This window comes from Schistocerca serialis, chromosome 2, assembly GCF_023864345.2.
Source record: "Schistocerca serialis cubense isolate TAMUIC-IGC-003099 chromosome 2, iqSchSeri2.2, whole genome shotgun sequence".
Classification (NCBI taxonomy): domain Eukaryota; kingdom Metazoa; phylum Arthropoda; class Insecta; order Orthoptera; family Acrididae; genus Schistocerca; species Schistocerca serialis.
Window position 1 is genome coordinate 297,288,299 of NC_064639.1, and position 26,603 is coordinate 297,314,901.

At 39.3% G+C, this 26,603-nt stretch overlaps 1 protein-coding gene across 2 annotated transcripts in view; it reads left to right on the top strand.

Annotated features, from left to right (window-relative positions):
• LOC126457064 (NFX1-type zinc finger-containing protein 1-like) overlaps positions 1 to 26,603 on the top strand; it is a 443,455-nt gene that overhangs the window by 228,079 nt on the left and 188,773 nt on the right. For both annotated transcript variants that reach the window (XM_050093063.1, XM_050093062.1), the window contains exon 9: positions 10,820 to 11,135. In XM_050093063.1, coding sequence (XP_049949020.1) covers positions 10,820 to 11,135 — 316 coding nt within the window. The remainder of the gene's footprint in view (positions 1 to 10,819; positions 11,136 to 26,603) is intronic.

Here is a 26,603-nt window from a genome sequence, read left to right on the forward strand (position 1 = left end):
CACAGTAAAATTCACAGTCCTAGTGTGGTATTTGTAAATGGCAGGCAAACTACACTGTCCAAGCACTGGAATTTCCTGTCCATTGTAAGCAGTGAGGCGCTTGCTAGATTTAGAAAGGCATGGTGAGCCTAACTGTTTGTACATGGCATGATTAAGCAAAGTTACTGAGACACCTGTGTCTAACTGAAAGTTCACATAATGGCCAGCAATTCGTAATGTGGCAAATAGTTTGTTAGAACGTCGTTGCACAGCACTAGGTCGAGAAGGAGGCACAACCTTAATCTTACTTTTGTGAGAACCTGTTGTAGAGTTGGAAAACATAACGTTCACTCCACATGCATGAGCCTGTTTTTCCTGGATGCGGACAAAATTGGTGTGTTTGTGCCATTGCAAACTAACTGCTTGGACATGGCCTTTTGTCCACGTTTTTTGTTACATGATGGGCAATCATGTCTTTTATGGCCAGCAAAACATCTAGGGCAAGACTTCAGTCCCTTCACAGGTCTGTTTAACGGTCTACATGGCTGTCCGTGCATCTGTGTATGCACTTGTTGTTGTGGCTGCTTGGGGCGGTCGTGAGCAAGGGGCTAATCTGCCCAACAAATCGGGACCTGGTCAAACTTATCGAGCACTATGGCACCCGAATCATATTGCTCTAAGATTTGCAACACTAAAGGAAGTGATGGATCAGAGTACTTTAAGATCTGTCTCATTTTCAACTATCTGAGACACTGAATGTTAATGCATCTCTAATCACTCTAAAAGTTGCCACAACTACACTCAAATTTAGACTTCCTAGTCATGCCCTTTAATTCTGTGTACCACTGATGGGACATCTATTCCGGCAAAGCAAAAGAACTGATATCTGGCTGCAGCTACTTGAACTTGCTGGTCATAGTACTTGGTTAATGCAGCAATTACTTCGTCATAGCGGAGTTCTTCGGGACACGCCATTAGGAATAGTTTTTGTATTAACCTGAACACTGGGGACCCTGCAATTGAAAGAAAGTATTGTAGCTTTGAGGTTCCTTCAACATGATGAACTTGACAATATGCTTGGATCTGAGTCAGGTATTCAAGTCATTCCCCTTCCGTGCCGTTAAATTGGCAGAATGTTGGTATGGTGGTCGGCGGCACTTGTTGGACTGATTTGTTGCTCTGTTGTGTGGCCGACGCGGCTTTTGCAGCCAGTAGTTGTTGTATCATCGTCAGCAGAGTAGCAGTTTTTTGGTTCTGGAACTGACAAATTTGTGCTAGATCCTTCACATTGGTCGTCTGTGGCCAAGCACAGGGGCAGGGGGTGTAGTAGCCGTGGTTTACACAAATATGTTATAACAAAAAAGCAAGCAAGGCCTCTGAAAAGAAAAATTTGATTACTTCTGCGGCTCCCCTCCTTGAATACAGGCAAGAACACAACAACAAATTAGCAAAATGATCACCCCTGCAGCCTAAAACATAAGAGAAGCAAGCAAAATCTGCTTCTGCACTGAATTATCCTCACCGCCAGTTTTGTGTCATCGTTGACACTGAAGACTTTTGTACCATTGGAAGCAAGGAGAGGATGATGTTTGGTGGCTGGCATCCTCTTTCTACCACACAACTGCACACATGTATTAACAGGGTTCTTTATTTACCAAAACAGAAAGCTACTTATCTCTAAGCAAGTTGTTGTGGTACAAGCTCTTCCTTAATAATCCACATTAGCCTCATTGCTGGCGAATTCCTGCTATAAACATTACACTCCCATAGCCAGTGCCATGAACTGACAGACACCAACTAGAATAGTGACTGAGCTAGTAACTACGGTCAAATACGACTGTGACTCCAACTGCGACTGACTATTTGTGACTTTCTGGGCCCTCCAGTCCGTGGCAGCGATCTAAGTACTGGTGGTTGAGAGGGCGTTGGCAGCACATCACTTGCGAGTTTGTCTTTGGCCTCTCTCCTGATAGGTGGACTTGATTCAGCACCTGTTATTGATCTTCGTGCAACCTATTTGCCGACTGGTGTGCTGGCGACAGCTTACGCCAGGACAGTGCTTAGACATCTTCCGTATTCTGTTGACAAGCATACAGGATTTGTAGGATACTTTCACTGAGTACTGTTGTATGGCATAATTTTTTTGGTGCAGTTCATCCAAGGTTACAAAAAAGTCCAGTCTTCAGAAGCTTGCAGTACAAATATTGCGTAACATTGTAAACCAAATATCTTGTCCAAGCCTTTTCAGGGACCAAGTGATTCTTATACTTATGTGCCAATACATAGAGGGAGAATCAAGAGGAAAGATAGTATTAGTGATCCTGAACAAAAAACTTCAAATGAATATGCTCTTGTCTTAAACTGTATCTAGCATACAACTGTGTGGAAATGACAGGCATCAGTCACATGTCCTTCACCAGCAATATGTGCAAATACAACCAAAGTGACATTAGACTGTGTAGTGTTGCCTTTACTGAGCATTTCAGCGTGCACTTCACAAAGGAGGAACTTTTCACTCTTATTTTACATGTGTGTGCTGAAGTAAAGGACCGTACAAATGAGCTCAGATAAGCAATACAGCAGCTGTCTATGTATTGCGTTGCAGTTGACAGACTTTTTGAACATCTTTTGTAAGAAAATTTACATAATTAAACAAAACATTAGATAACAGTATTTCATTGACTATCACCTCCATTTGTCCTCAGAAGCTATTAGGAACAGGGCATTATGTTCATATTACTTTTGTCTTCTGACTCATTAAAACTACCACCCCTCAAAGCATTTTCCTTCCCTCCTGTATACTCTTTTATGGTATTTGTGGTAATAATATGAATGAATAATTTCGGATGCAGTTTGCATATCCAATAAATACTATAAACATATAGAGGATCAGCAGAAAAAATGCTCCTATCAGATCACACAAAAAGGGATTACATTCCTGTTTATTTAAAAGACTCTGACTAGGAAAAGTGTGAAGGAGACAGTGCAGGAGGATGGGAAAAAGGGGGGGGGGGGGTAGGATAGAGAAAAAGGAAGTGTGGAAGTGGGTGAGAGCCAGTGATAATGAGAGACAGAGTATGTGACAGTGACAATGAGGAAGAGAGGGATAGTGACCAGTGGGAAGATCTAGCAGCAGTTGGAAAGAAGGAATGAGACATTAGTAGTGAGAGAGAGAACAGGAGGGAGACAGTGGGATACCAACTGCCTTGTTCTACCTTCCTCATCATGTATAAGAAATTTTAGCATGTGTACATATTCATGTTTTTTTTTAACACGCAACTCAGCTCAAACTCCCACAGCTGTAACTCACTCACACCCACAAGTCCATCGCTCTAAGTCACTTTTAGCCATCCACTCCCAGTTGCACTTTCTCACTCACTCATTCAGCCCAGCTCATTGTAATTGTCTCTTTGTGTTTCTCTGTCATTGTCTCCTGTGTCACAGCCACAGTCCCCTTTGTTCTGTTCTAATACTACAGTCTCCTTTTCTTGTCAATGTCTACCTCTTGCTCTCTCTAACTGCTAATATCTCATTCCTTCCTTCCTACCAATACTGTCTATTCTCAATGTCACTGTCCCTCTCTTTTCCTTGTTGCCATTTTCATATACTCTATCACTCATTATCACGGGTTCTCACCAGCTTTCATCTTCTCTCTCTTTTGGTTCCTCCCCCCTTGGTGCTGTCTCCTAGTCTTATTGTATCAATGTTCTGTCACTGTCAAGTATGTTCCACTGCCACTGTGTCCCTCTGTTTCTCTCACACTGCCATTGTCTCCATCACTCTGTCTATAACACAACCACTGTCTACTATCTTCCAGTACTTATTACTTTTCCGTCTCCATGCCAGTGGCAATGTCTTCTTCTCTCGCAGCGTAAAAAAGCATGAATATATTTGCATGCCAGAATTTTTGGGAAAATAGTTAAAGGTGCTGAGAAGTAGAATGACGCAGCTGGTACCCAATTTTCTGTCAGAGTCTTTTAAATAAACAGGAACATATTCAGATTTTTCATACTCTGATAGGAGCATTTTCCTGCTGGTTCCCGTCTTTATACAACTACTGTAAAAAGAAATGTATTGATCAGTAAAATTTAGAAAGCTTACTTATGTGAAGTTGAAATAACACAAAACTAATTTTATTTCTTACACCATTTTTTTTGTGCAAAAAATTTTTCATGTGGTTCAGTACTATATCATGGGGTTCCCAGAAGATAATGGAGACATGTCACTTTATAAAATACATTTTTGCCCCACACCAGATTTTACTTGTGTATTTTGTGTGTGCGAATAGGGTAAATTTGGACCTCTGTATCTCAGAACCGGATAAAAATATGAAGAAAATTTTCAAAGTTGTTAGAGATCAGGACCTTAGGAAAACATAGTCTACATTACAGCTATTTTCCGCAGCTGGGTTTTGGTACCCAAAAAACAAGTTTCTATGTCTACATGGATACTCTGCAAATCACATTTAAGTGCCTGGCAGAGGGTTCATTGTTATTCCAATCTCATACAGTGCGCGGAAAGAATGCACACCTATATCTTTCTGTACGAGCTCTGATTTCCCTTATTTTATCATGGTGATCCTTCCTTCCTATGTAGGTCGGTGTCAACAAATTTTTTTCGCATTCGGAGGAGAAAGTTGGTGATTGGAATTTCATGAGAAGGTTCTGTCGCAATGAAAAACGCCTTTCTTTTAACGATGTCCAACCCAAATCCTGTATAATTTCTGTGACACTTTCTCCCATATTTCGTGATAATACAAAATGTGCTGCCTTTCTTTGAACTTTTTCGATGTACTCCGTCAGTCCTATTCGATAAGGATTCCACATCGTGCAGCAGTATTCTAAAAGAGGGTGGACGTAGTGTAGGCAGTCTCTTTGTGGGGCATTTCTCAATAACGGATATAGATTTTTGAAAACACAGAGATGGCTCTTCTACATAAAAGTTCAGAGAATATACTGTTAAAATTTGAGCAATTTGCTGCAGCTGTTTATTATTTAGATTTAACCTCATACCGGGTTTTATGTGTAGAAGCAGGGTAAATTTGAACCTCTGTATCTTGGAAATAGATAAAGATATGAACGAAATTTTTGAAGTTGTTTGACATTGCGATCTTGAGAACACATTATAAAAATTTCAAACGGTAGAAAATCTAGGATGGAGTAATGACAATATTATGAAAAGGATTGTTTTTACTCACCATCTAACAGAGATGATATGTCACCAATTGACACAACAAAAAGACTGTCAGCAAGTAAGCTTTTGGCCAGAAAGGCCTGCATATGGAATAGATACACACACACACACACACACACACACACACACACACGACCACTGTCTGTGGCTGCTGAGGCCAGACTGTGGTTAGGAGAGGTGTGCGTGTGGGGGGGGGGGGGCTCTTGCGTGCGTGCGTGAGTGTGCCTGTGTTTTGTCTATTTCCGATGAAGGCCTTTTTGGCCAAATGCTTGCTCGCTGACAGTCTTTTTGTTGTGCCTATGTGCGGCTTAGCATCTCCGCTATATGGTGAGTAGCAACTATCATTTTCATAATTGTTGTTGTTGTGGTCTTCAGTCCCTAGACTGGTTTGATGCAGCTCTCCATGCTACTCTATCCTGTGCAAGCTTCTTCATCTCCCAGTACTTACTGCAACCTACATCCTTCTGAATTTGCTTAGTGTATTCATCTCTTGGTCTCCCTCTACGATTTTTACCCTCCACGCTGCCCTCCAGTACTAAATTGGTGATCCCATGATGCCTCAGAACATGTCCTATCAACCGATCCCTTCTTCTGATCAAGTTGTGCCACAAACTCCTCTTCTCCCCAATTCTATTCAACACCTCCTCATTAGTTATGTGATCTACCCATCTAATCTTCAGCATTCTTCTGTAGCACTACATTTCGAAAGCGTCTATTCTCTTCTTGTCTAAACTATTTATTGTCCATGTTTCACTTCCATACATGGCTACACTCCATACAAATACTTTCAGAAACGACTTCCTGACACTTAAATCTATACTCGATGTTAACAAATTTCTCTTGTTCAGAAACGCTTTCCTTGCCATTGCCAGTCTACATTTTATATCCTCTCTATTTCGACCATCATCAGTTATTTTGCTCCCCAAATAGCAAAACTCCTTTACTACTTTAAGTGTCTCATTTCCTAATCTAATTCCCTCAACATCACCCGACATAATTCGACTACATTCCGTTATCCTTGTTTTGCTTTTGTTGATGCTCATCTTATATCCTCCTTTCAAGACACTGTCCATTCCGTTCAACTGCTCTTCCAAGTCCTTTGCTGTGTCTGACAGAATTATAATGTCACAGTGAACCTCAAAGTTTTTATTTCTTCTCCATGGATTTTAATACCTTTTCCGAATTTTTCTCTTGTTTCCTTTACTGCTTGCTCAGTATACAGATTGAATGACATCAGGCAGAGGCTACAACCCTGCCTCACTCCCTTTCCAACCACTGCTTCCCTTTCATGCCCCTTGATTCTTATAACTGCCATCTGGTTTCTGTACAAATTGTAAATAGCCTTTCGCTCCCTGTATTTTACCCCTGCCACCTTTAGAATTTGAAAGAGAGTATTCCAGTCAACATTGTCAAAAACTTTCTCTAAGTCTACAAGTGCTAGAAACGTAGGTTTGCCTTTCCTTAATCTTTCTTCTAAGATAAGTTGTAAGGTCAGTATTGCCTCACGTGTTCCAAACTGATCTTCCCCGAGTTTGGCTTCTACCAGTTTTTCCATTCGTCTGTAAAGAATTCACGTTAGTATTTTGCAGCTGTGACTTATTAAACTGATAGTTCGGTAATTTTCACATCTGTCAACACCTGCTTTCTTTTTTCATTTTCATAATATTATCATAAAATTTTCGGCCATTTGCTGTGTGTAGCTGTCTTGGAATCCTCAGCTCAGCTTTGGTTTGGGGCAGACAGCAAAAATATGGCAAAAAATCACTTCTTTGGGGTTTTCCATCGAATCACCCGGGAACTAATGGTGCCTACATTAATTCCCATCAAGCACACCATAGACTACATCAAATGCAAAAAAAGCCAACCGATTTGCTCCATTTGCCTGAGGAGGAGGAAGTGCGTAATAGTCATACTTTGACCCTGTATTGTAGAACAGTGACACTAAGGTGATCCTTCTATTGGGTATATAAATGTTACCTAGCCCAAGGGCTGTCTGATACACTTGGCCCTACCTTTTTATTACCAATAGAACCTAAGGTTTGAGCACTGAAAGATCCCGTTTTTATGTGCGGCAGTTTGGAACATATTAGGTACATGATGTCGCATGCATATTGATACATCCGTATCTAGGGTTCAAAATTGAGTTTTATGCTCTGCAGATGTCTACAACAGGCATGGACAACCTTTGGTGACCTGTGGGCTGGCTCGCCATGTGACACAACAGCAGTGCTCCTAGCACATGATGTCAAAACTGGAGCTCACAACATTAATGATCATGGGATAACATACCGATACGAATGGCACCACTTTCTTGACATGCCAGGCCAACAAATTACACTCAAAATGTATTTTTGAATGTACATTCATTTTATGTTCACCCCATCTTCAGATATTTTCATTTATTTATGTGTCGTGAACATTGTTTCTTTAGTTACGACATTTTACAACAGTTGTCTGAAAAACAAATGCTGAAAAAATGCTATGGTGGCGTTAGGAAAGAAAAATGTTCATGACACACAAGTAAATCCTAACCTCTCAAGATGGGATACCAGGCATCTTGAAATGTCATCATGGAAAAATAAATGCCTATAAAAGCAGCTGTTTGCAGCTAATCATTATAAATTACCTTCAATTTTAACAGTTGCAGTGTTCTAATAGATTCACAGTGGACAAGTATGATTTAATGATGTTATTATGAGAAAGAATAGAAAAATGAAATATGGCAATGAGTCAAGCAGTCCCAGTCAGTTGGGAGTAACTTTGTGAGTTTTGGCCTCAGGCAGGTCATTGGAGGACGACAGTTCAATCCCGCGTCCGGCCATCCTGATTTAGGTTTTCTGTCATTTCCCTAAATCGCTCCAGGTAAATGCCGGGATGTTTCATGTGAAAGGGCACGGCTGACTTCCTTCCCCGTCCTTCCTTAATCTGATGAGACCGATGACATCGCTGTCTGTTCTCCTTCCCCAAATAACCAAACCAACCCAACCAGGTCATTGGAGTGTTTGAATTTTAGTGTGTTGATATCCACAGACACCACTAGCAGGCACTTTTTAAATATTTGTCTGAAAATACATTTGGTGATTGATCTTGATAGGCATGAGTTGTATCTGTAATTGTAAATACATTAAACCACCATTTCTTTGTCCATTTTAAGAAGTTTAAAAGTCATTATTGCTCAAACTTAGCATTTATCAGCTGTAATATACAAAAGCCGCACTGGAAAAATGTGAACAACAGAATGGCGAATATCTGAAAATGTGACCCACACGGAATTCAATACAAGAACCTGACTCTCTCTTGAATTTCTTTTGAGGGCTGTATTGAAACTAATATTGTGTCATATCTTGGTTGCAGGCAGCTGGTTGCCATGCATGGTCTATAGTGTGTTGCCAGTAGTAAACAGATACCTCTTTAACAACTCCAGCTATAATTTTTGGAAATATTTGAACTCGGGGACATAATTCCTGTGTAACTATAAGCTTTGTATTAAACTGATATTGACTTTGCCATTATATCTATGCTGTCTGTGCAAAGTAAATGTTTTGTTTAAACTATTAGGCAAAAGCAGCAGATTATTAGGGTAAACAGAAGCATCGATGACTTTTTTTCAAAGTAACTTTCCCTGCCCCTAATAAGCACATGTAAAGTAATTTAGAAGTAATTCCCATAATTCTCTGTGCAACTAGATTTATTCTAGTTTAATTTGTTGTTGGTATATTGCAGTGGCTGCTTCTGCCTCTTAATGTATAATTTGATTCATTCCACATGCAATCTAGAAAAGATTGCTATGTAACTCGTATATTAGGGGTGGTTTTGAGGTTTGACGCCTATTCAGCACATGATCTTGATTTCGTGAATCTGGCTTGATACTTTCCTGTGTCAGAGTCTTATTAACGCTCTAATCTTGTGACTCCCAGATCTTGGCTATGATGCCAGGAATAGTGTGGGTTGTCTTCTTATCTGCGCCTTTCCACAGCTCCACTATGATACCATGTCATCCGGCTACTCTGTTAGGTTAGAGTTTGAAAATAATTGTCTGGATCTCCACTTTAGTTCGTGGAAGGGAGACTATCTAAGTTATTAACAATCATAAGTTCAAAGTGTAGTTTCTTCTCAGGTTCATCTGAATTGAAGAGTGTGTCGAAATTTTCAGTTAGATCAGCCATGCAGTCCTGATTAGTAAGTTTCAGTTTACCATTTGGTCTCCAGAGGTGAAAGGTCTGGCCTGTGAGTTGATAGTTTGGTAAAGATCTCTGGCATCATTTGTCTGGAAGTTTGTTTCCAGTTCATCGAAAACATCTTTGTTGTGTTGTCTCATAGTGTTTCTTGTAATATTGGGTGTGACTTTCCCAGTTATTTGGAAGCTTCTGTAATTAGCAGTCACTTTGATCCATGCTGTTGTCGACCATAAATGTTCTTCTCGGTCTGTGGGATGGAAGCATCAGTCGTGGCCTTCTGTATTTTTTATCCTTGTTGTTAATTGGGGCGTCAGTGAAATTATTGTCGTCTTGGAAATGAGCTGGTTTGAATCCAGTATTCGTGGTTTATGGCAGCTGTTATTTTAGTAGTTTGAGAGTGGAATGAAATTTGCTTTGGTCAGTGGCAGATTCTTGTCTGAATCAGTGGTAGTACTTTTCAATACCTTCACATTGAGCATTTCCTCATTTCTTTTCCTGTTAAAGTAACATGATACAAGTGGATCTGGACTAATGGGGTATTCTCATGTCTTAGCTTTCCTGGGAAGGTGGTTGAGTGGTGCAGATTTTTGGTCATATTTCTAGTTTCTTCAGCAGTCAGTGAGTTGCTCTCCATTCATTTTGGTCTTCTTTTTGGTTGTGAACTCTCCGACTGTGTTCTTGAGTCTTCTCTCCTTCCCAATTGGACCATTGAAGTCCCTCACTGTGATAGTTGTATGATGTTCAAGAACAATATCTATTGTTTCTTCTACTTCTCTCTAGAGGTACCATATTTTTTCAGTATCCTCCTTATTCTTGCTATCGAGCTATTGATGGGAGCATGGGCATAGATGAGAAGGAGACAGAAGTTTGCTATTGTGTTGTTGATGATGAACGCCTTAATGAGGTACATTCTTCATCACTGTCTGATCCGGTTATGCTTTATAGATCCGGTAGTCCCGTGATTTCATCACATTTTGATCTATGAATGCTTTCTCTTATGGTGCCATTATCAAAATGTGTTTCGTGAAGCTGTTGTCTCAGCTACCGTGTGGAGAGAATTGATGTTGACGGTGACAGGTAGGTGATATTTTTCTTACTCCTACATGAATGTGCCATTTTTCTTACTCCTACATGAATGTGCCAACTATGCATTTCACTCCCGTTTAACAGAGCCGAGAGTTCTTCCCAGGTTGATTCCTGGGACCATAAAATATATTTTTATTATTCATTGAAAAAGATTTATGAAGTACATTTTCTTCCTTGTTTTCAATAATTTTGAAACGTGTTGTACGTCGGTTATATGTAAGTTTACACTTTTTTTATAAGGTGAATCATGCCAAGTACTTGTATGCTGGTGATGTGGTTACATTATGTGTTCATCCATTTATTGTAGATTTTCAAAAATACTGCCAACATAGATTATTATTATTATTTAATGAAATTTTAAAATCTTTCCATTTATTATTCAGGGTTCCAAAACAGTGTCCATTGGGTCACAAGTGCCTTAAAAAATGTTACGAAGACTGTGGAAACTGTGAAACATCTGTGGAGAAGGTGCTTCCATGTCAACATATAACAACAATAGCATGTCACGTTGATATTACCAAGTATCATTGCAAGGAAGTAGTGGAAGCTGTATTGGAACCATGTAAACACACAGCAAAGAAACTTTGCTTTCAAGATGTTAAAAATGTGAAGTGTTCATTTCCTTGTGAAGACAGGCTACTTTGTGGTCATAGCTGTACGTTAAACTGCCATGCAGCAAATGATCCAGATCACCTTCAGGTAGGTTGTGTATTAAAAACCTAATTTAGATGTGAACAGTATGAACAGGACAGATTGCTACTCACCACATGGAGGGGGCTATTAGTTGCTGACAGACAGAATGAATACACCTGCAAAACTTCAAACAAATAGTGCTTCTCCAGAAGCAGACCACACACACACACACACACACACACACACACACACACACACAAGTACAACTCACAAACGCACGACTACTGTCTACTATTTTTACTGTGAAGACAGTTGTTTTTTAATCCTTGAATAAAAAAACAATAATGGATTGAAAATAAAGAGAAAAAGTGTTTTATTTTCACACAGAGTGAATGTTACATAAACTATTACAAAAGGTAAAAGCACAGAACACCTACAAGAAGTGTCAACAGCAACATCTGTAGCAATGGTGCCAAAGATGATTTTCTAGTATGGGTATGATTTCTAGTTCATAATTTACAGCACTCCCACTAGAAGCAAAGCCACTCTGTACTTTGCATAGTCTAGATTTTTGTATTAGTTGATGATGTCTGGAGCTTGGCGCGAGCTTTTTCATCGTGTTGCAACCATTCCATTTGTTGAAATTGACCCGCTATTATTTCTTCTGAATCAGTTTTTTCTGTGATGAAGTAATGGCTGGTAGTAATGTGTTTAGTGTGACGTTTCTATCCATTTGTGTTAATTGGTCCACCTTTATTCGATGAGGTTTCAGAATTACAGCTGGATGATGTTGACTTTGTGCCACAATATTTCAGCTAGCAATCAGCCGTCCATCTTCAGGTGACTGTCCTCCACTAGAGACTGCAAGTTCCCGGCATCGGCTTTATAGCAAAAATTGGTGCAGAAACACATGCGCATTGGCGGCCGTCACAGGAGTGTCCTCTATTGAAATCCACGCCCTCTGCAGACACTGTTATATCTGTAGCACGCAGATGCATGCATAAAGGTGAAACTAAATGTCCACTCTCTTTCAGAATGCGCGATCGCATCATTAAAACCAGATATCAGGTGTTGCCAGATGTGTTATTATGAATAAACTGTTTTCTCTCAGAAGAAATTAGAGAGATCACTGGGTCCCAAGTCTTGTCCAGTTGAAATCCACCATCACTATGTATGAGATTTTGTGCTAGACATATTTCCATAGATTCACTAATTACCAAACCCCAAAAAGTTCTCACTGGGGCCAAGATTTTTGTGGCAGAAAAATCGATAGTGTGCCCTGTGGTAAGTACAATGTTCAACTGCGGCCGACTTACTGGACTGTGAGAGGCAAGTGTGGTGCTCATGTTCAAAACACCTTTCATGTACTGTGTGTATCATCTGACCTACATAAGCTTTGTCACACTGGCAAGGAATTTTGTAGATCCCTGCCTTCTGCATACCCAGATCGTCTTTTACCAAAACAAGAAGGGCACTAATCTCCACCGAAGGCCAGAAGATTACTTTAACTTGATGTTTCCTTAGGATCTTGTCTACTTTAGATGAAAGATTGCCAACGTACGGAAGGAACGCCCTGGATTTGAACAGCTCCTTATCTTCTTGATGTTGTGGGTGGTCATGTTTCTTCCTCTTTAGCACTGTGCTAACCTGATGTGGAGAGTAATCATTGTCTTTGAACACCAAATATAGATGTTCTAGCTCCTTTGTAAGGCAGTCTCCATCAGAAACAACATGTGACTGGTTCACCAATCTTCTAAGGATGCTGGTAGTTTGTGAAGGCTGATGGCAACACAACACTTACAGGTAAAGGTCTGTATGTGTGAGCTTATGTTAGACAGAATGCCCTAATAACCCGTACACTCTCGTACTAACCAAGATGTCCAAAAATGATAAGCAACCATCCTTCTCTATTTCCATCGTAAACTGGATATTCTTGTGGATTGCATTCAGATATTGCAATAGAATTGACAGTTGTTCTTCACCATGGAGCATGTGCCATCCATTTATCGCCAGAAGACTCTGAGTTCAAGTTCTGCCAAATCAAGTACCCTTTCCTCAAAGTCTTCCATAAAAAAGTGGTTGGTTCACTCAGCAAGTTGTAAATAGTCTGTTCATAAACCTCACGAGGCAACAGCATGGTAGCATTCATCTTATCCACTGGTAAGACCACTGTTTGAGGATCTTCTCGTAGCTTTCGTAGTGTGGCCCTCTCTGTGGCAGAAATGAGGCTCTTCTGAGGTGGAGCTTTCATGAGTGCACGACATGTTTCATGTCTTATTTCTTCTGCAGCATCACTAGGAAGAGGTCTAACAACTTCCTCAACAGCACTAATAAAATTAGTCAGAGGCAGGGTTCTTGGCGTAGGGCCTGAGTTCGAGCCTTTCCCTAGCACAGACAGTGTTACGGAGTACAAAAACTTAACTGTTAAATTGACTGCAGAGTGTTTTGAAGAGAATGGTTACTCTCCCCATCAGATTAGCACAGTGCTAAGGAGGAAGAAACGTGACCACCCACAACATCAAGAAGATAAGACGCTGTTAAAAGTCCGGGGTGTTCCTTCTATATGTCGGCAACCTTTCATCTAAAGTAGGCAGGATCATACGGGAACATAAAGTTAAAGTAATCTCCCGGCCACTGGCAGAGATTGGTGCACTTCTCGGTTCGGTAAAAGACGATCTGGGTCTGCGGAGGGCAAGGATGTACAAAATTCCTTGCCAGAGTGGCAAAGCTTACGTAGGTCAGATGATACGTACAGTACATGAAAGGTGCGTTGAACATGAGTACAACACTTGTCTTTTGCAGCCCAGTAAGTTGGCCGTAGCTGAACATTGTATTACAACAGGACACACTATGGATTTTCCTGCCACAAAAATCTTGGCCCCAGCCAGAACTTCTTGTGATTCAGTAATTAAAGAATCTATGGAAATACGTCTAGCACAAAATCTTATCAATCATGATGGCAGCTTTCAACAGAACAAGGCTTGGTACCCGGTGAACTCTAATTTCTTCTGAGGGAAAACAGTTTATTCATAATGACACATCTGGCGACATCTGACATCTGGTTTTGGCGTTGCAAGCGCACATTCCGAAAGAGGACGGACATGTAGTTTCACCATTATGCAGGCGTCTGTGCACCATAGATAGAACAGTATCTGGAGAGGGAACATATTTCAATAGAGGACACTCCTGTGATAGCTGCCTGTGTGCATGCTTTTCCACGCCAATTTTTGCTATAAAACTGTTGCCAGGAACTTGCAGTCTCTAGTGTCGGACACTCACTTGAAGATGAATGGATGATTGCCAGCTGAAATACTGTGGTAAGAAGTCAACATGATCTGGCTGCAATCCCGAAACCTCATTGAATATTCAGTATGTCAGGAAAACTTCAAGAATGGTGAACCTTTGTTGTTGCACAACTTTAAATCGGGCCATCTTTTTGGGAATGGAATAATTCTTTTAGCAACCATCACAGTCAAAGTGCTTCCTGACAGACAGAAGTTAATGTGATGTACTGTGCTGCTGTCATCAATAGAGATGTTGCTGTTACTTTTTCTTTTCTTTTTTTTTTTTTTTTTCCTGTTGGTAACCCCCAAATAACCAAAAGTGACAGTATACAGCAGTGAACTGCTTTGAAGAGGTCCGCAGCAAGTCGGTCAGAATGTTGACAATTTAGTAGTTTTATAATAATGTGGCCCAATATCCCAACATTACTTTATCCAAAAAAACTAGTAATCAAGTTTCTATCCCCAGGGCCCCCAGCCCAGTCAGCATTGATTTATCCTGTGACGTCATGGCCCTCATCTTTAGGAAGCTGTAGTTTGAAATCTTAAGTTTTCTTTAGGTACCATAGGAGCCTAGTTATAACTTGTCGGTGGGATATTTCTAGGTTATTATTAAACAGACTTACCACTCTAGTTGCATATGCAAGATCTGGTCTTGTACCTAATTGTGCATATATTAGCGGCCGTACTGCTTCTCTGTATGGGTCATTCTTCATGGCATCCCTTTCTATGTCTGTCTTTGGGCTCATTTTGTGAGTTAATGTTTTATTATTATGTGGCAGTGAGGAGATCAGCTGACAGTCTTGCATGTTATACTTCTCTAACATTCAATTTGTATCATAGGTTTTCTCTCTCTCTTTTTTATTGCTTGCGTAACAACTAATGTATTGATAAATGGATGTGATAAAAAATGTTGCTACAAAAAGAGCCCTGAAATACTTTTTGTGGATCCTGTGCTGTGACTTTCTTTGGATCATTAATTTTCAACTAAACAAAATATATTATGTTCTTATTATCCTGAAACTGGCTTTCTATAGAAGGAACATTGTTTCGTTTCTGTCAACATATCTTTCTTTCTTTACAGTTATTGAAAAGGCTACTGAAAATTATTTTGTTATCAATACTGATGTTACGGTATGCAATGTTTGTTCAACATCAAAATTTTGCAGTGGATTTTTGTTAACATTAAAACACCAATAAGTACCGTGATGAACATGAGACAATTATCAGAGAGAAAATGTTTTTACTATAATGTTTGCCAGACCAGAACTACGCACAGCAAGATTTCTTTTATGTCATGAAGGTAAATTATCCTTTTTAAGTGTTAATAATATAACATCATCCGCAGCCCGCATCCACCTGTAAAACACATCATAAAATCTGTTGCTCTGCCCTGCAATCCCGAAAACTGAAAGGAATAATTTTAGTTCACTATTACCTGTCCGCTTCTTTGTGATATGATTGGTTTCATTGGATGTAGTTTGAATGTGCCGCGGCAGTGGCTCATTCGTTCGCAGCGCAGCTCTGCACCAAGAATAATATTTAAATAGCTGAAAATGTCTTAAAAGGATGGGATAAAATATCAGGCAAGCTGATTACATATCATGATGCAAGTTTTCACTAAGTAACTCTGTTCAAAACATTTAGACAGATTATATTCTTACACACCTTTACAAATCAATGCCTAATGGCGTCTCTGAATCTTGACAAAAGAATGCTACACAAACATACAATATAGCGTCACAGGCTCTTCCTACTCATGTAACTCCAAAAAGACGACAGAGAAATTAATGCTCGGTGACTACTATTTATACTCGGTTTAATACATCTTTGTTTGATATTTAGTAAGTATCGTCTGTGGTGGTTCCAGTACTTGCCGACACTGATATATTATCTTTAAAAAATCGATACATAATTCTATACAAGTATAAAACATGACACATCATGGTTTCTCTTTATTACATAAAGTTCACATAATCATTGTCCTCTAGTTGAAATTGTTCCCTTAGTTTCTCTTTAAATGAATTTTCTTGATGAAAATTGTTAGAAAAAATCAGAATGTCACCCTTCCTTGATTTTGTGGTAAACGCAGGGGTTAGCTGTGCACCTGCTGAAATTTAAACTTAAAAAGCTTTATCCAGTTTGATATTCCAACAGCAGTATCTGTGTTTAACTTTGTAGACTGATTTCTTACGCCTTTCAATTCTTTTGTCTGTTACTGTTTTGTCATGTAGTCAACTGTGGGGATTTTAACATAAATTTCTTCTTTCAAGTTGTCTGTGAAAAAACCTTCAAGCATCATTCAATAAGTAATGCCCATGCCCCACATTATTTTCTTAGAACATATTTATTGTTAAGAGTCAGAATTTGGCGACAATATAAATCAACATGTCTTGTCCATGTCCTGTTTTTCTACATAGTCTCCATCACAATCTATGGCCATACACCAACGTTGTGGAAGAGCATGTATTCCCTCCTAGTAAAAGCTCTTGTCCTGTTGACGTAGCCATGTTTTCACTACATGACTGACACTCTCGTCATCTTCAAACTGTGTACCCCATAGAGAATCGAGTTGTGATGCGCTGGTTGGCACGAATTATGGCATCGACACAATTCAGCATGTCTGGAGCAGTGGCTGTGAGAGGACGTCCCAAGTGTGGCTGATCGTGGAGCTCTGTTTCTGCATTTCCTTAGGCTGTAACTTTCTTTATCCATCGTCCAACTGTACTTCCTATCAACTGCAGCATTGCCATACACTGCACACAAACATTTATAGATGTTCACCATGGTTCCTTTTTCTGCACTCAAGAATTCAATAACAGCATGCTGCTTATGTGAGCCATAGTGAGCCATGTGTGGACACCATTTTGACACTGTACTACCGCTGTGCCATGTGCCAGAACAGTTTGAAACTTCCCTAGCACACAGAACAAACATCACATGTGAAGCACCAACAAGGATGTCTGTCTGTGTATATTAATGGCTTTTAAACAAATGTGAGGCATTACTTATTGAACAACTCTCGTTTAACTGCATTGCAATGATATGTGCCTATGTTGTATTTGGCAGCTAGACTAAATAAATATCTTTGCTTATTGTATCATATTACCAGTACGCATGTTGCTTCATAGTCTAAACTTTTGACTTTTGCAAATCCCTTAACCATCAGATGGGCTTTATGGTGAATTATTTGCCTTTGTAAATCTCTTTTTGTCTTGGAGACCCACAGTGGATTTTTAACTTTTTTACTTAGAAGTAGGATTGCTGATTCTCAAGTTTGATTTTCTGCATGTGACTTTTGATCATCTTGAATTGCATGAGTCAATTTCTGAGAGTGTTTAGATTGCAATGCTTCTTCCAAAGTGGATTCTAGTGAATCTTTAATGTGATTGAAAACATAACTGCCCATGTTCTTTGTGTCCAGTATTCAGGAAGATCTGAGTAATTGTTGAGATGATTTGTAGTTTAGAAGAAAATGTTTTTATTCAGTGTAGTGTCCCTTGAGTCATTTTGCACCCTGTCTTATAAGTGTAACTTGATTCTCCTCCTCATCTGTGTATGAAGTATATTTTTGGTTTGGATCCAGTGAATAATTTTATGTTACTAATTTGTCAGTTCTCTTCTGAATTGTTTGTTCTTGAAACATTTTGTCTCTAGCTTTTGTAGTTGTTTACTGAAGCAGATGGAACAACTTAAATGCACTGCTATCTCGGCAGTATCCAGCAACTATGCTCTCAACAAATTTCTTTAATATGTGGACAAATGTTTTGCTGCCAAATAATCTCAGATTTCAGAGGCCATGTTTCTTCCATAAGAAGGCTGCTTCTGGTGGTGATCTGATGGCCCCAAAATTTCATAGGTAATTTCTCATCAAATAACACACATCTTGCTCTTTATCATTACAGTTATACTCTATCTCTCTGCTGCACTATTATGTTCAAGAATGTGAAAAACTGTGGTTTGATGTTTAACTCTGTTACCCTTTAAAAATTTCATTAATCTCTCATTTATGTATTCCTTTCCATTATCAGGTTGTAAGAGACAAAGTCTTTCATCACAAACTTTTAAAATTGTGAGGTACTTTGTATTTATTGCTGACAGAGAAAGGGACATCTTTTTCAAAAATCATCAGTTACAGGTAGGAAATATTTAGTTCCCACATTGATGTGGTCGACATTGGGCTGCACAAATCAGAATGTATTAATTCCAAAATCCTTTTAGCTCTAGAAATGGAATGTGGGTAGGGAAGTCTAATTTAGTTTGCTTACCTTCTAGCCACATAATGCCCGCACTGTTGGCAGCTCCTTGATACCTAATGCAACTGGTCAAACCTGTTCGTAATTCTTACTTCATATGTGAGTGTTGGTGACCTAATCTTACACTCCATAGGTCTGCTTCATTAGATAAGGATGGACACTTTGCTTTGATACTTCCTTTGTTTCACTTGGTTGATCCATTGATTAATGACGCTATGGCAGTCAATTTCTTCTCTGCATCAGGAATGCGACAGCCACTATCATGAAAAATCTCTGAGTGGCCCTATTCCACTATTTTCTTATGGAAAATTAAACTGCACTCAGTTGTCATAAATGGAACAAATTTATCTTCTCCATACCTACTAGTGCTTCAATATGCATACAACCTGTCCCCTTAACAGGTAAGTTGCCATCATTAATCACTACTACTTGTGAACTCAGCTCTTAAGTTTGTGAAATACAAATCACGTAGGTACTTTGACATATGTGCTGATGCACCAGAATGTACATACTAGACTTCGTGTATTTTTAGCTAAAACTGGATCATTGAGAATGTCTTATAACCTATTTTACTGCTACAGTTTTTCAAGAGGTGTCCATACTTCTTGCAGTTGCAACATCTTGCACATCTGGGATTATAGTGTGGGTTGTTGCTGTTGTCCTTCTCATTTACTTGAACTGCATCATTAAAACTCAGATTGCCACACACGTCATAGTTTGCTTCCTGTAGTAATTTTTTTTAAATTGAATTTCCTATTATTGGCACTTTAAGAGTTCTTTTGTTACTGACAAACCAGTAACATCAAATTATTCTCTGGATCCAAACAAAAAACATATTTCATACACAGATGAGGAGGTGAATCAAACAGAATCACAAGAAGTCAAGTTACAGTTATAAGACAATGGGATGGAAAATGACTCAAGGGACACTAGGCTGAATAACAACATTTCAGAAGAATGTGGATCATGAGAAACATTGTTTTACATTCTACTTGTTAAGAGGGTTCTCTGTAATCCTATTCTTTGGTAAAACCCTGAGTCCTCATAGGTTTGTTTTAATTTCTCCCATGGTTCTTTCGAGCCAATGTGTTATGCATGTAATAGAAAGGTCAACTGAAAAAATTTTACCCTTTGTAGCACATATTTTAATGTCATTTGTGATCTAACTAGTCGTGTGCTGCCAAATTTTATAGTGTTGCAAGTAAGTTTTTATAGCAAACTATAAAGTATCATAATTTTCTCTTCCTTTTTAGTTTTTGACCAAAGGCAACGAATTAATGGTGAAGGAACTCCTGATAGTGATGTCCTTTAATTGCATCTTGAAGTGTATCTCTTAATAAATGGAGACTCATAATTTTCTTAGCTTCAAGTAAATCACTTTTTTTGCATAATACTGCTGAACTGGGTGTGCTTTGCCCATAGCTTGTTGTTTCTTAATCCTTATATAAAAAAGTGGTTACTGTTTCAAACTAAAGGGAGAAAAAAAGATATATTTTCACGTTGAACAAATCTAATGCAAACTATTACAAAATTTAAAAGCACAGAAAATCTACAAAAACAACCATAGCAGCAGCGGTAGCAGTGGAACCAAAAATGATTTTTTAGTAGCAACATGGATTCCATTTCTAATTTCCAACAGTAATTTGCAACCGTCTTCTTGGGACAGCACCTTTAATTAATAATCAAAACCTCTGGGGGTCTCAGTTTCAAACCAAACTAGTGCTTAAATTTTGAGTAAACTTCTTCAGTAATGGCTGCACAAGATGTACAGTACAAGAAGTCACCCCCTTTCTGCCAAAATTCTTGCCAAAGAGTGCGGATGAGTGGACAGAGTTTCAGGGCAACATCTTGTGGCTTGATGTTGAAACTGTTCTGAAAAATTCAAGTGCCATGATGTTCTTCCCATCAACAAAAGATTTCTGATTAGCCCCCCCCCCCCCCCCCCCTTTCGATCTCTGATAGGAGACTACTATGGAGGATGTAGCCATGAGAAAAAGATTGGATAATCAGTGAAAGAGTATCATACTAAGAGTTAGAGTTTGGAGTGTCAGATGTTTGAACATAGTAGAAAGCTAGAAAATGTGATACTATAAATGCATAGGCTCAATCCAGATATAGTGGGGTCAATCAGGTGATACGGAAAGAAGATAAGAATTTCTGGTTAGATGAAGATAGAGTAATACCAACAGCTGCAGAAGATAATATAATGGGATTAGAATTTATAATGAATAGGAAGGTATGGCAGAGAGTTACTGTGAACTGTTCTGTGATGGGCCAAGGTTGGAAGCAATTTCGAAACGGCTAAGTTTGTACATTTTTCACCTGCTGCTGTGGTTAAAATATGCCACGTTTGACAAAATGGTATTATCCAAAACTGGTGCTGAGGCAGCTGCAGTGCACTGCGGGCCATAGGTAAAACGGATGAACGATGGCTGTGGAGAAATGTACAGGCTAGTAGCTGTGCAACTGTTGAGCAACAAACCACCCAGATGAACCAAGGAGCTATCAACACAGTCTCCTCAGCAGTTATTCATCAAATGTGGCTGTGCATAGGCTTCTGCTTCAGGTGCCTATTTCATGCACCCATGCTGACTGCTGTTTATCAGTGACAAAGGCAGGAACTGGCACGCCAGTACTGCAACTTAGCATACATGAATGGCGACAGGTGATCTCTTCAGCTGAGTTATGTTATATGCTCCATCAGCATGAAAATTCTGAAAGAAGTATAGCTGAAATAGGCCTACAGTTCAAATAAAAATAATACTCATATCATTGTAACTGGTTATACGAAATTTGTTAGTAAATATTGCTGGAATACTTGAAATTCCAAATGGTAACCAGTTGTATCAATAGTGATCAAAGGGTTCTAACAGTCCCAAAACTTGAGTCCAGTGAATGAGAAATTATTCAATTGTTGTAATTTAAACAGTAAGATTTCTTTGTCTGAGTAATTAGATATGTATATAATAAAGGGAAACATTCCACGTAGGAAAAATATATCTAAAAACAAAGATGTGACTTACCAAATGAAAGTGCTGGCAGGTCGACAGACACACAAACAAACACAAACATACACACAAAATTCAAGCTTTCGCAACAAACTGTTGCCTCATCAGGAAAGAGGGAAGGAGAGGGAAAGACGAAAGGATGTGGGTTTTAAGGGAGAGGGTAAGGAGTCATTCCAATCCCGGGAGCGGAAAGACTTACCTTAGGGGGGAAAAAAGGAAAAAAGGACGGGTATACACTCGCACACACACACATATCCATCCACACATATACAGACACAAGCAGACGTATTTAAAGACGTCTGCTTGTGTCTGTATATGTGTGGATGGATATGTGTGTGTGTGCGAGTGTATACCCGTCCTTTGTTCCTTTTTTCCCCCTTAAGGTAAGTCTTTCCGCTCCCGGGATTGGAATGACTCCTTACCCTCTCCCTTAAAACCCACATCCTTTCGTCTTTCCCTCTCCTTCCCTCTTTCCTGATGAGGCAACAGTTTGTTGCGAAAGCTTGAATTTTGTGTGTATGTTTGTGTTTGTTTGTGTGTCTGTCGACATGCCAGCACTTTCATTTGGTAAGTCACATCATCTTTGTTTTTAGATATAATTAGATATGTAAATGTATAACATTAAATGATGGGAAATCGCACTATAGAATAGCAGTTCCGATTATGTTTGTTGCATAAACTAAGAAATAGTAATAATACTCATCTTGATTAATTGAAGTAATTAGTGGCTAAGCTTGTCCAAATATATATTGTGTGGGTATGATTCTGCATGAAGCCCAGGTTTAATATGTTTTGGTGAAGATATTAATTTGTAGATGAAAATGTGTCATAGTTTACTGCCACGTTAAATTAATCGAACTATTCACTTCTCATTTTTCATTTTAAAATAAATCATATTTTGTTACAGAGAGTCACTTTTAAGTAATCACTGATTTTGTAATTGATAATATTGAATTTATTTTCATCGTTGTAGAATCATTAAAAGTGACATTTCTCCTAGACACAATTCACTCCATCTTATATGAAGTGAGCCCAACACTTTTTATGACTGTCCTATTTCCATTACTCCCAAAAACTAAAGAAAACTAAACAAAGGTAGTACTACTCCTTGGTGCAAAGCATCAAAAACATATCAATCTCAATTGGTATTTACGCAAAATTGAAATGGTTTTTATTTTTAAGGATAGGGAAATGCTATGACAAATTTTCATAATGAAATATTTCAAAATGTGAAATACATGCCAATTACAATTGGAAGATACAAATTAAACTATAGGAGAATTAATGTTGCTAAAAGTTAAAGATAAAAATTCATTTCCCAAATATTACAGAACATATGAAAAACAGGAAATTTCAAATAAATGTTACCAAACATAATATCAGTCCCAAAAAATATGTTTCTGAAAATCAGATTTGGAATTTTCCAAAATACATTTGTTGAAAATTGATTTGAATTGGGAATTTCATTAAGCAGAATATGTATCATAATCTATTGTTGAACAGGGGTCCTGTGAAACAGATTTGTTTTAAAGTATATTTATGACCATGAGTTTTTTACTGAATTGCAAGCAAATATGTGGCAAATCTTTTTTGAATAATATTGGCCTCCAAATAGTTTAGCCCTTATCTCCTCTGGATGAGGAATTGGTGAAGTATCTACTTAACAATGAATGTTTAATGCAGATTAGGTATTGTCTCAGGCTGTTAATGATCCATTGGGCTTGTGAATTATGACTGAAGATGTAGCTGCCTGGTGTAGTGAAACAGGAATGATGATGTGTAGTTCCTGAAATGATGTTGTCGATTGGCTTTAATTAAATAGGAATGGTGACTTGTAGTTCTTGCAATCAGTCTATCTCCTTTTTTAGTAGCACAACATGACAAATGTTTGAAAAGAGGACTTGTTACTTTGGTCAAGCAAATTCCAAATCTGTGATTGAAACTAATTTAGAAACCAAGTTAACCATGTATAAATGTTTGAGTGCAAATGGAGAAAGGAATCTAAAGCAAATATATAGAATTAAATTAAAAATGAAGAAATTCCTCCAGCAGTATTTAAGGTGTCGATTTTATTTTGGCAACTAGTTTCAATGTTGTAATGTTATCTTCTGGCCCATACACTTGTTGAGATCAACTGCGTGCGGCTGATACTAGAAGTCAGTGGTGAGATATGGACGTGCTCCGTGTGGAAGGTGGATAGTAACTAGTATGAAGTTCAGACCGGTCTAAACTTCATACTAGTTACTACCCACCTTCCACACACAGCACGTCCATATCTCACCACTGACTTCTAGTATCAGCTGCACGCAGTTGTCGTCAATAAGTGTATTGGCCTGAAGATGACGTTGTTACAATGTTGAAACTAGTTGCCAAAATAAAATTGACACCTTAAGTACAGCTGGAGGAAGTTCTTCATTTTGATATTATATATCTGTTTTCGTTTGGTAAGTCACATCATCTTTGTTATATATGCTTCAAGAAAGGTCTGAAACAGATCTAGAATGGGTGTACAAAACAGATACTGAACTATGAAACATCCTGGCAGGTTAAAACTGTGTGTCCAACCGAGACTCGAACTCGGGACCTTTGCCTTTCGCGGGCAAGTACTCTACCATCTGAGCTACGGAAGCAAGACTCACGCCCGGTACTCACAGCTTTACTTCTGCCAGTACCTAGTCTCCTACCTTCCAAACTTTACAGAAGCTCTCCTGCGAGGAGAGCTTCTGTTTCTATGAAGCCAACAACCTGACAACAGCTTTCGCATCCCGCAACTACCCTCCCGACCTGGTACAGAAGCAAATAACCAGAGCCACTTCCTCATCCTCTCAAACCCAGAACCTCCCACAGAAGAACCACAAAAGTGCCCCACTTGTGACAGGATACTTTCCGGTACTGGATCAGATTCTGAATGTGGCTCTCCAGCAGGGATACGACTTCCTCAAATCCTGCCCTGAAATGAGATCCATCCTTCATGAAATCCTCCCCACTCCACCAAGAGTGTCTTTCCGCCGTCCACCTAACCTTCGTAACCTGTTAGTTCATCCCTATGAAATCCCCAAACCACCTTCCCTACCCTCTGGCTCCTACCCTTGTAACCGCCCCCGGTGTAGAACCTGTCCCATGCACCCTCCCACCACCACTTACTCCAGTCCTGTAACCCGGAAGGTGTACACAATCAAAGGCAGAGCCACGTGTGAAAGCACCCACGTGATCGACCAGCTGACCTGCCTACACTGTGACGCATTCTATGTGGGAATGACCAGCAACAAACTGTCCATTCGCATGAATGGACACAGGCAGACAGTGTTTGTTGGTAATGAGGATCACCCTGTGGCTAAACATGCCTTGGTGCACGGCCAGCACATCTTGACACAGTGTTACACCGTCCGGGTTATCTGGATACTTCCCACTAACACCAACCTATCCGAACTCCGGAGATGGGAACTTGCTCTTCAATATATCCTCTCTTCCCGTTATCCACCAGGCCTCAATCTCCACTAATTTCAAGTTGCCGCCACTCATACCTCACCTGTCATTCAACAACATCTTTGCCTCTGCACTTCTGCCTCGACAAGGTCTTTAAATATGTCTGCTTGTGTCTGTATATGTGTGGATGGATATGTGTGTGTGTGTGCGAGTGTATACCCGTCCTTTTTTCCCCCTAAGGTAAGTCTTTCCGCTCCCGGGATTGGAATGACTCCTTACCCTCTCCCTTAAAACCCACTTACTTTCGTCCTTCCCTCTCCTTCCCTCTTTCCTGATGAGGCAACAGTTTGTTGCGAAAGCTTGAATTTTGTGTGTATGTTTGTGGTTGTTTGTGTGTCTGTCGACCTGCCAGCACTTTCATTTGGTAAGTTAAATCATCTTTGTTTTTAGATATATATTTCCTACGTGGAATGTTTCCCTCTATTATAACCAATCATTAATTTGAACCCAACAATTACGTTCCTTATTGTCGCTGTTACATTTCGAAATCTTTCCTGTCGTCTTATTTTCTTTTTATTTTCTCTTTCTGTTTTTACCAGTAGTCTCACTTTGTATTCACCTTCCCCTTTTTACCGTAATACAATTTTATCCCGCCTATATATATACTCAATAATACGTAACCCACTTCCAAACCATAACCAAATAATTTTTATTTTCCGCTTTCAACACTACCGCTGCTATGAAATCCACCGTTTCTAGTTCAATAACAGCTGCTTTCACGTTTTAAGCAACCATTTCGGCTAGTTCTAATAACTTTTACTTTATTTCCACTTCCGTTTTTCGCACATCACTGATCATTTTTAGCCGGTCCCCACAGGTTTTAACGTCATTATTCACATTTGTTAGCCCCATTTTTGTAATCTTTCACCACAACACCACTCCATTTAATACATTTACACGTTTTTTCGAAATTTTCCCGAATTTCTCCGTCCTTTAACGTGTTTTAGCGGCAACACAACCACATAACCTTCATGCACATCGCTGTCTACCAACCCAAGTTCACCACAGGATCAACTTAACCAACACTTTTTCGCCTTTTTTCATACCAGATCTCCAGTTACTTTCTAGTTCACCCTTATCTCTCCCCATATATTTTTATCTTTCATTTTCATTTCAATCTCATGTTACACTTTCCACCTTCTAATACCATGCACACCCTCACAACACCCCCACAACGACGCCATTAAGTTTTATTTACATTCCCTCCGCAAACATGCCTTCACCCTAGCCAGATTACGCTCGCATATTTTATTTTCTCAGGCTTGTCTGACATTTGGCATAACCCCCAAAGGCCTCACACTTAAAATTCCCATCTCTGGCTGCAACCCTTCTTTCCACCAGTCGCTATACCAGTTCCAAACTGAACAGTCCATTGCCCTCACCCACCTAATCCTTCACCTACACATCAACTCAGCCAATGAACACACCCGTCAACTCCTATCCTTAATAAAAGTCCTCAATCTTTCCTCTCCCACGTCCACACCGGCTATTCAGAGCATCCTC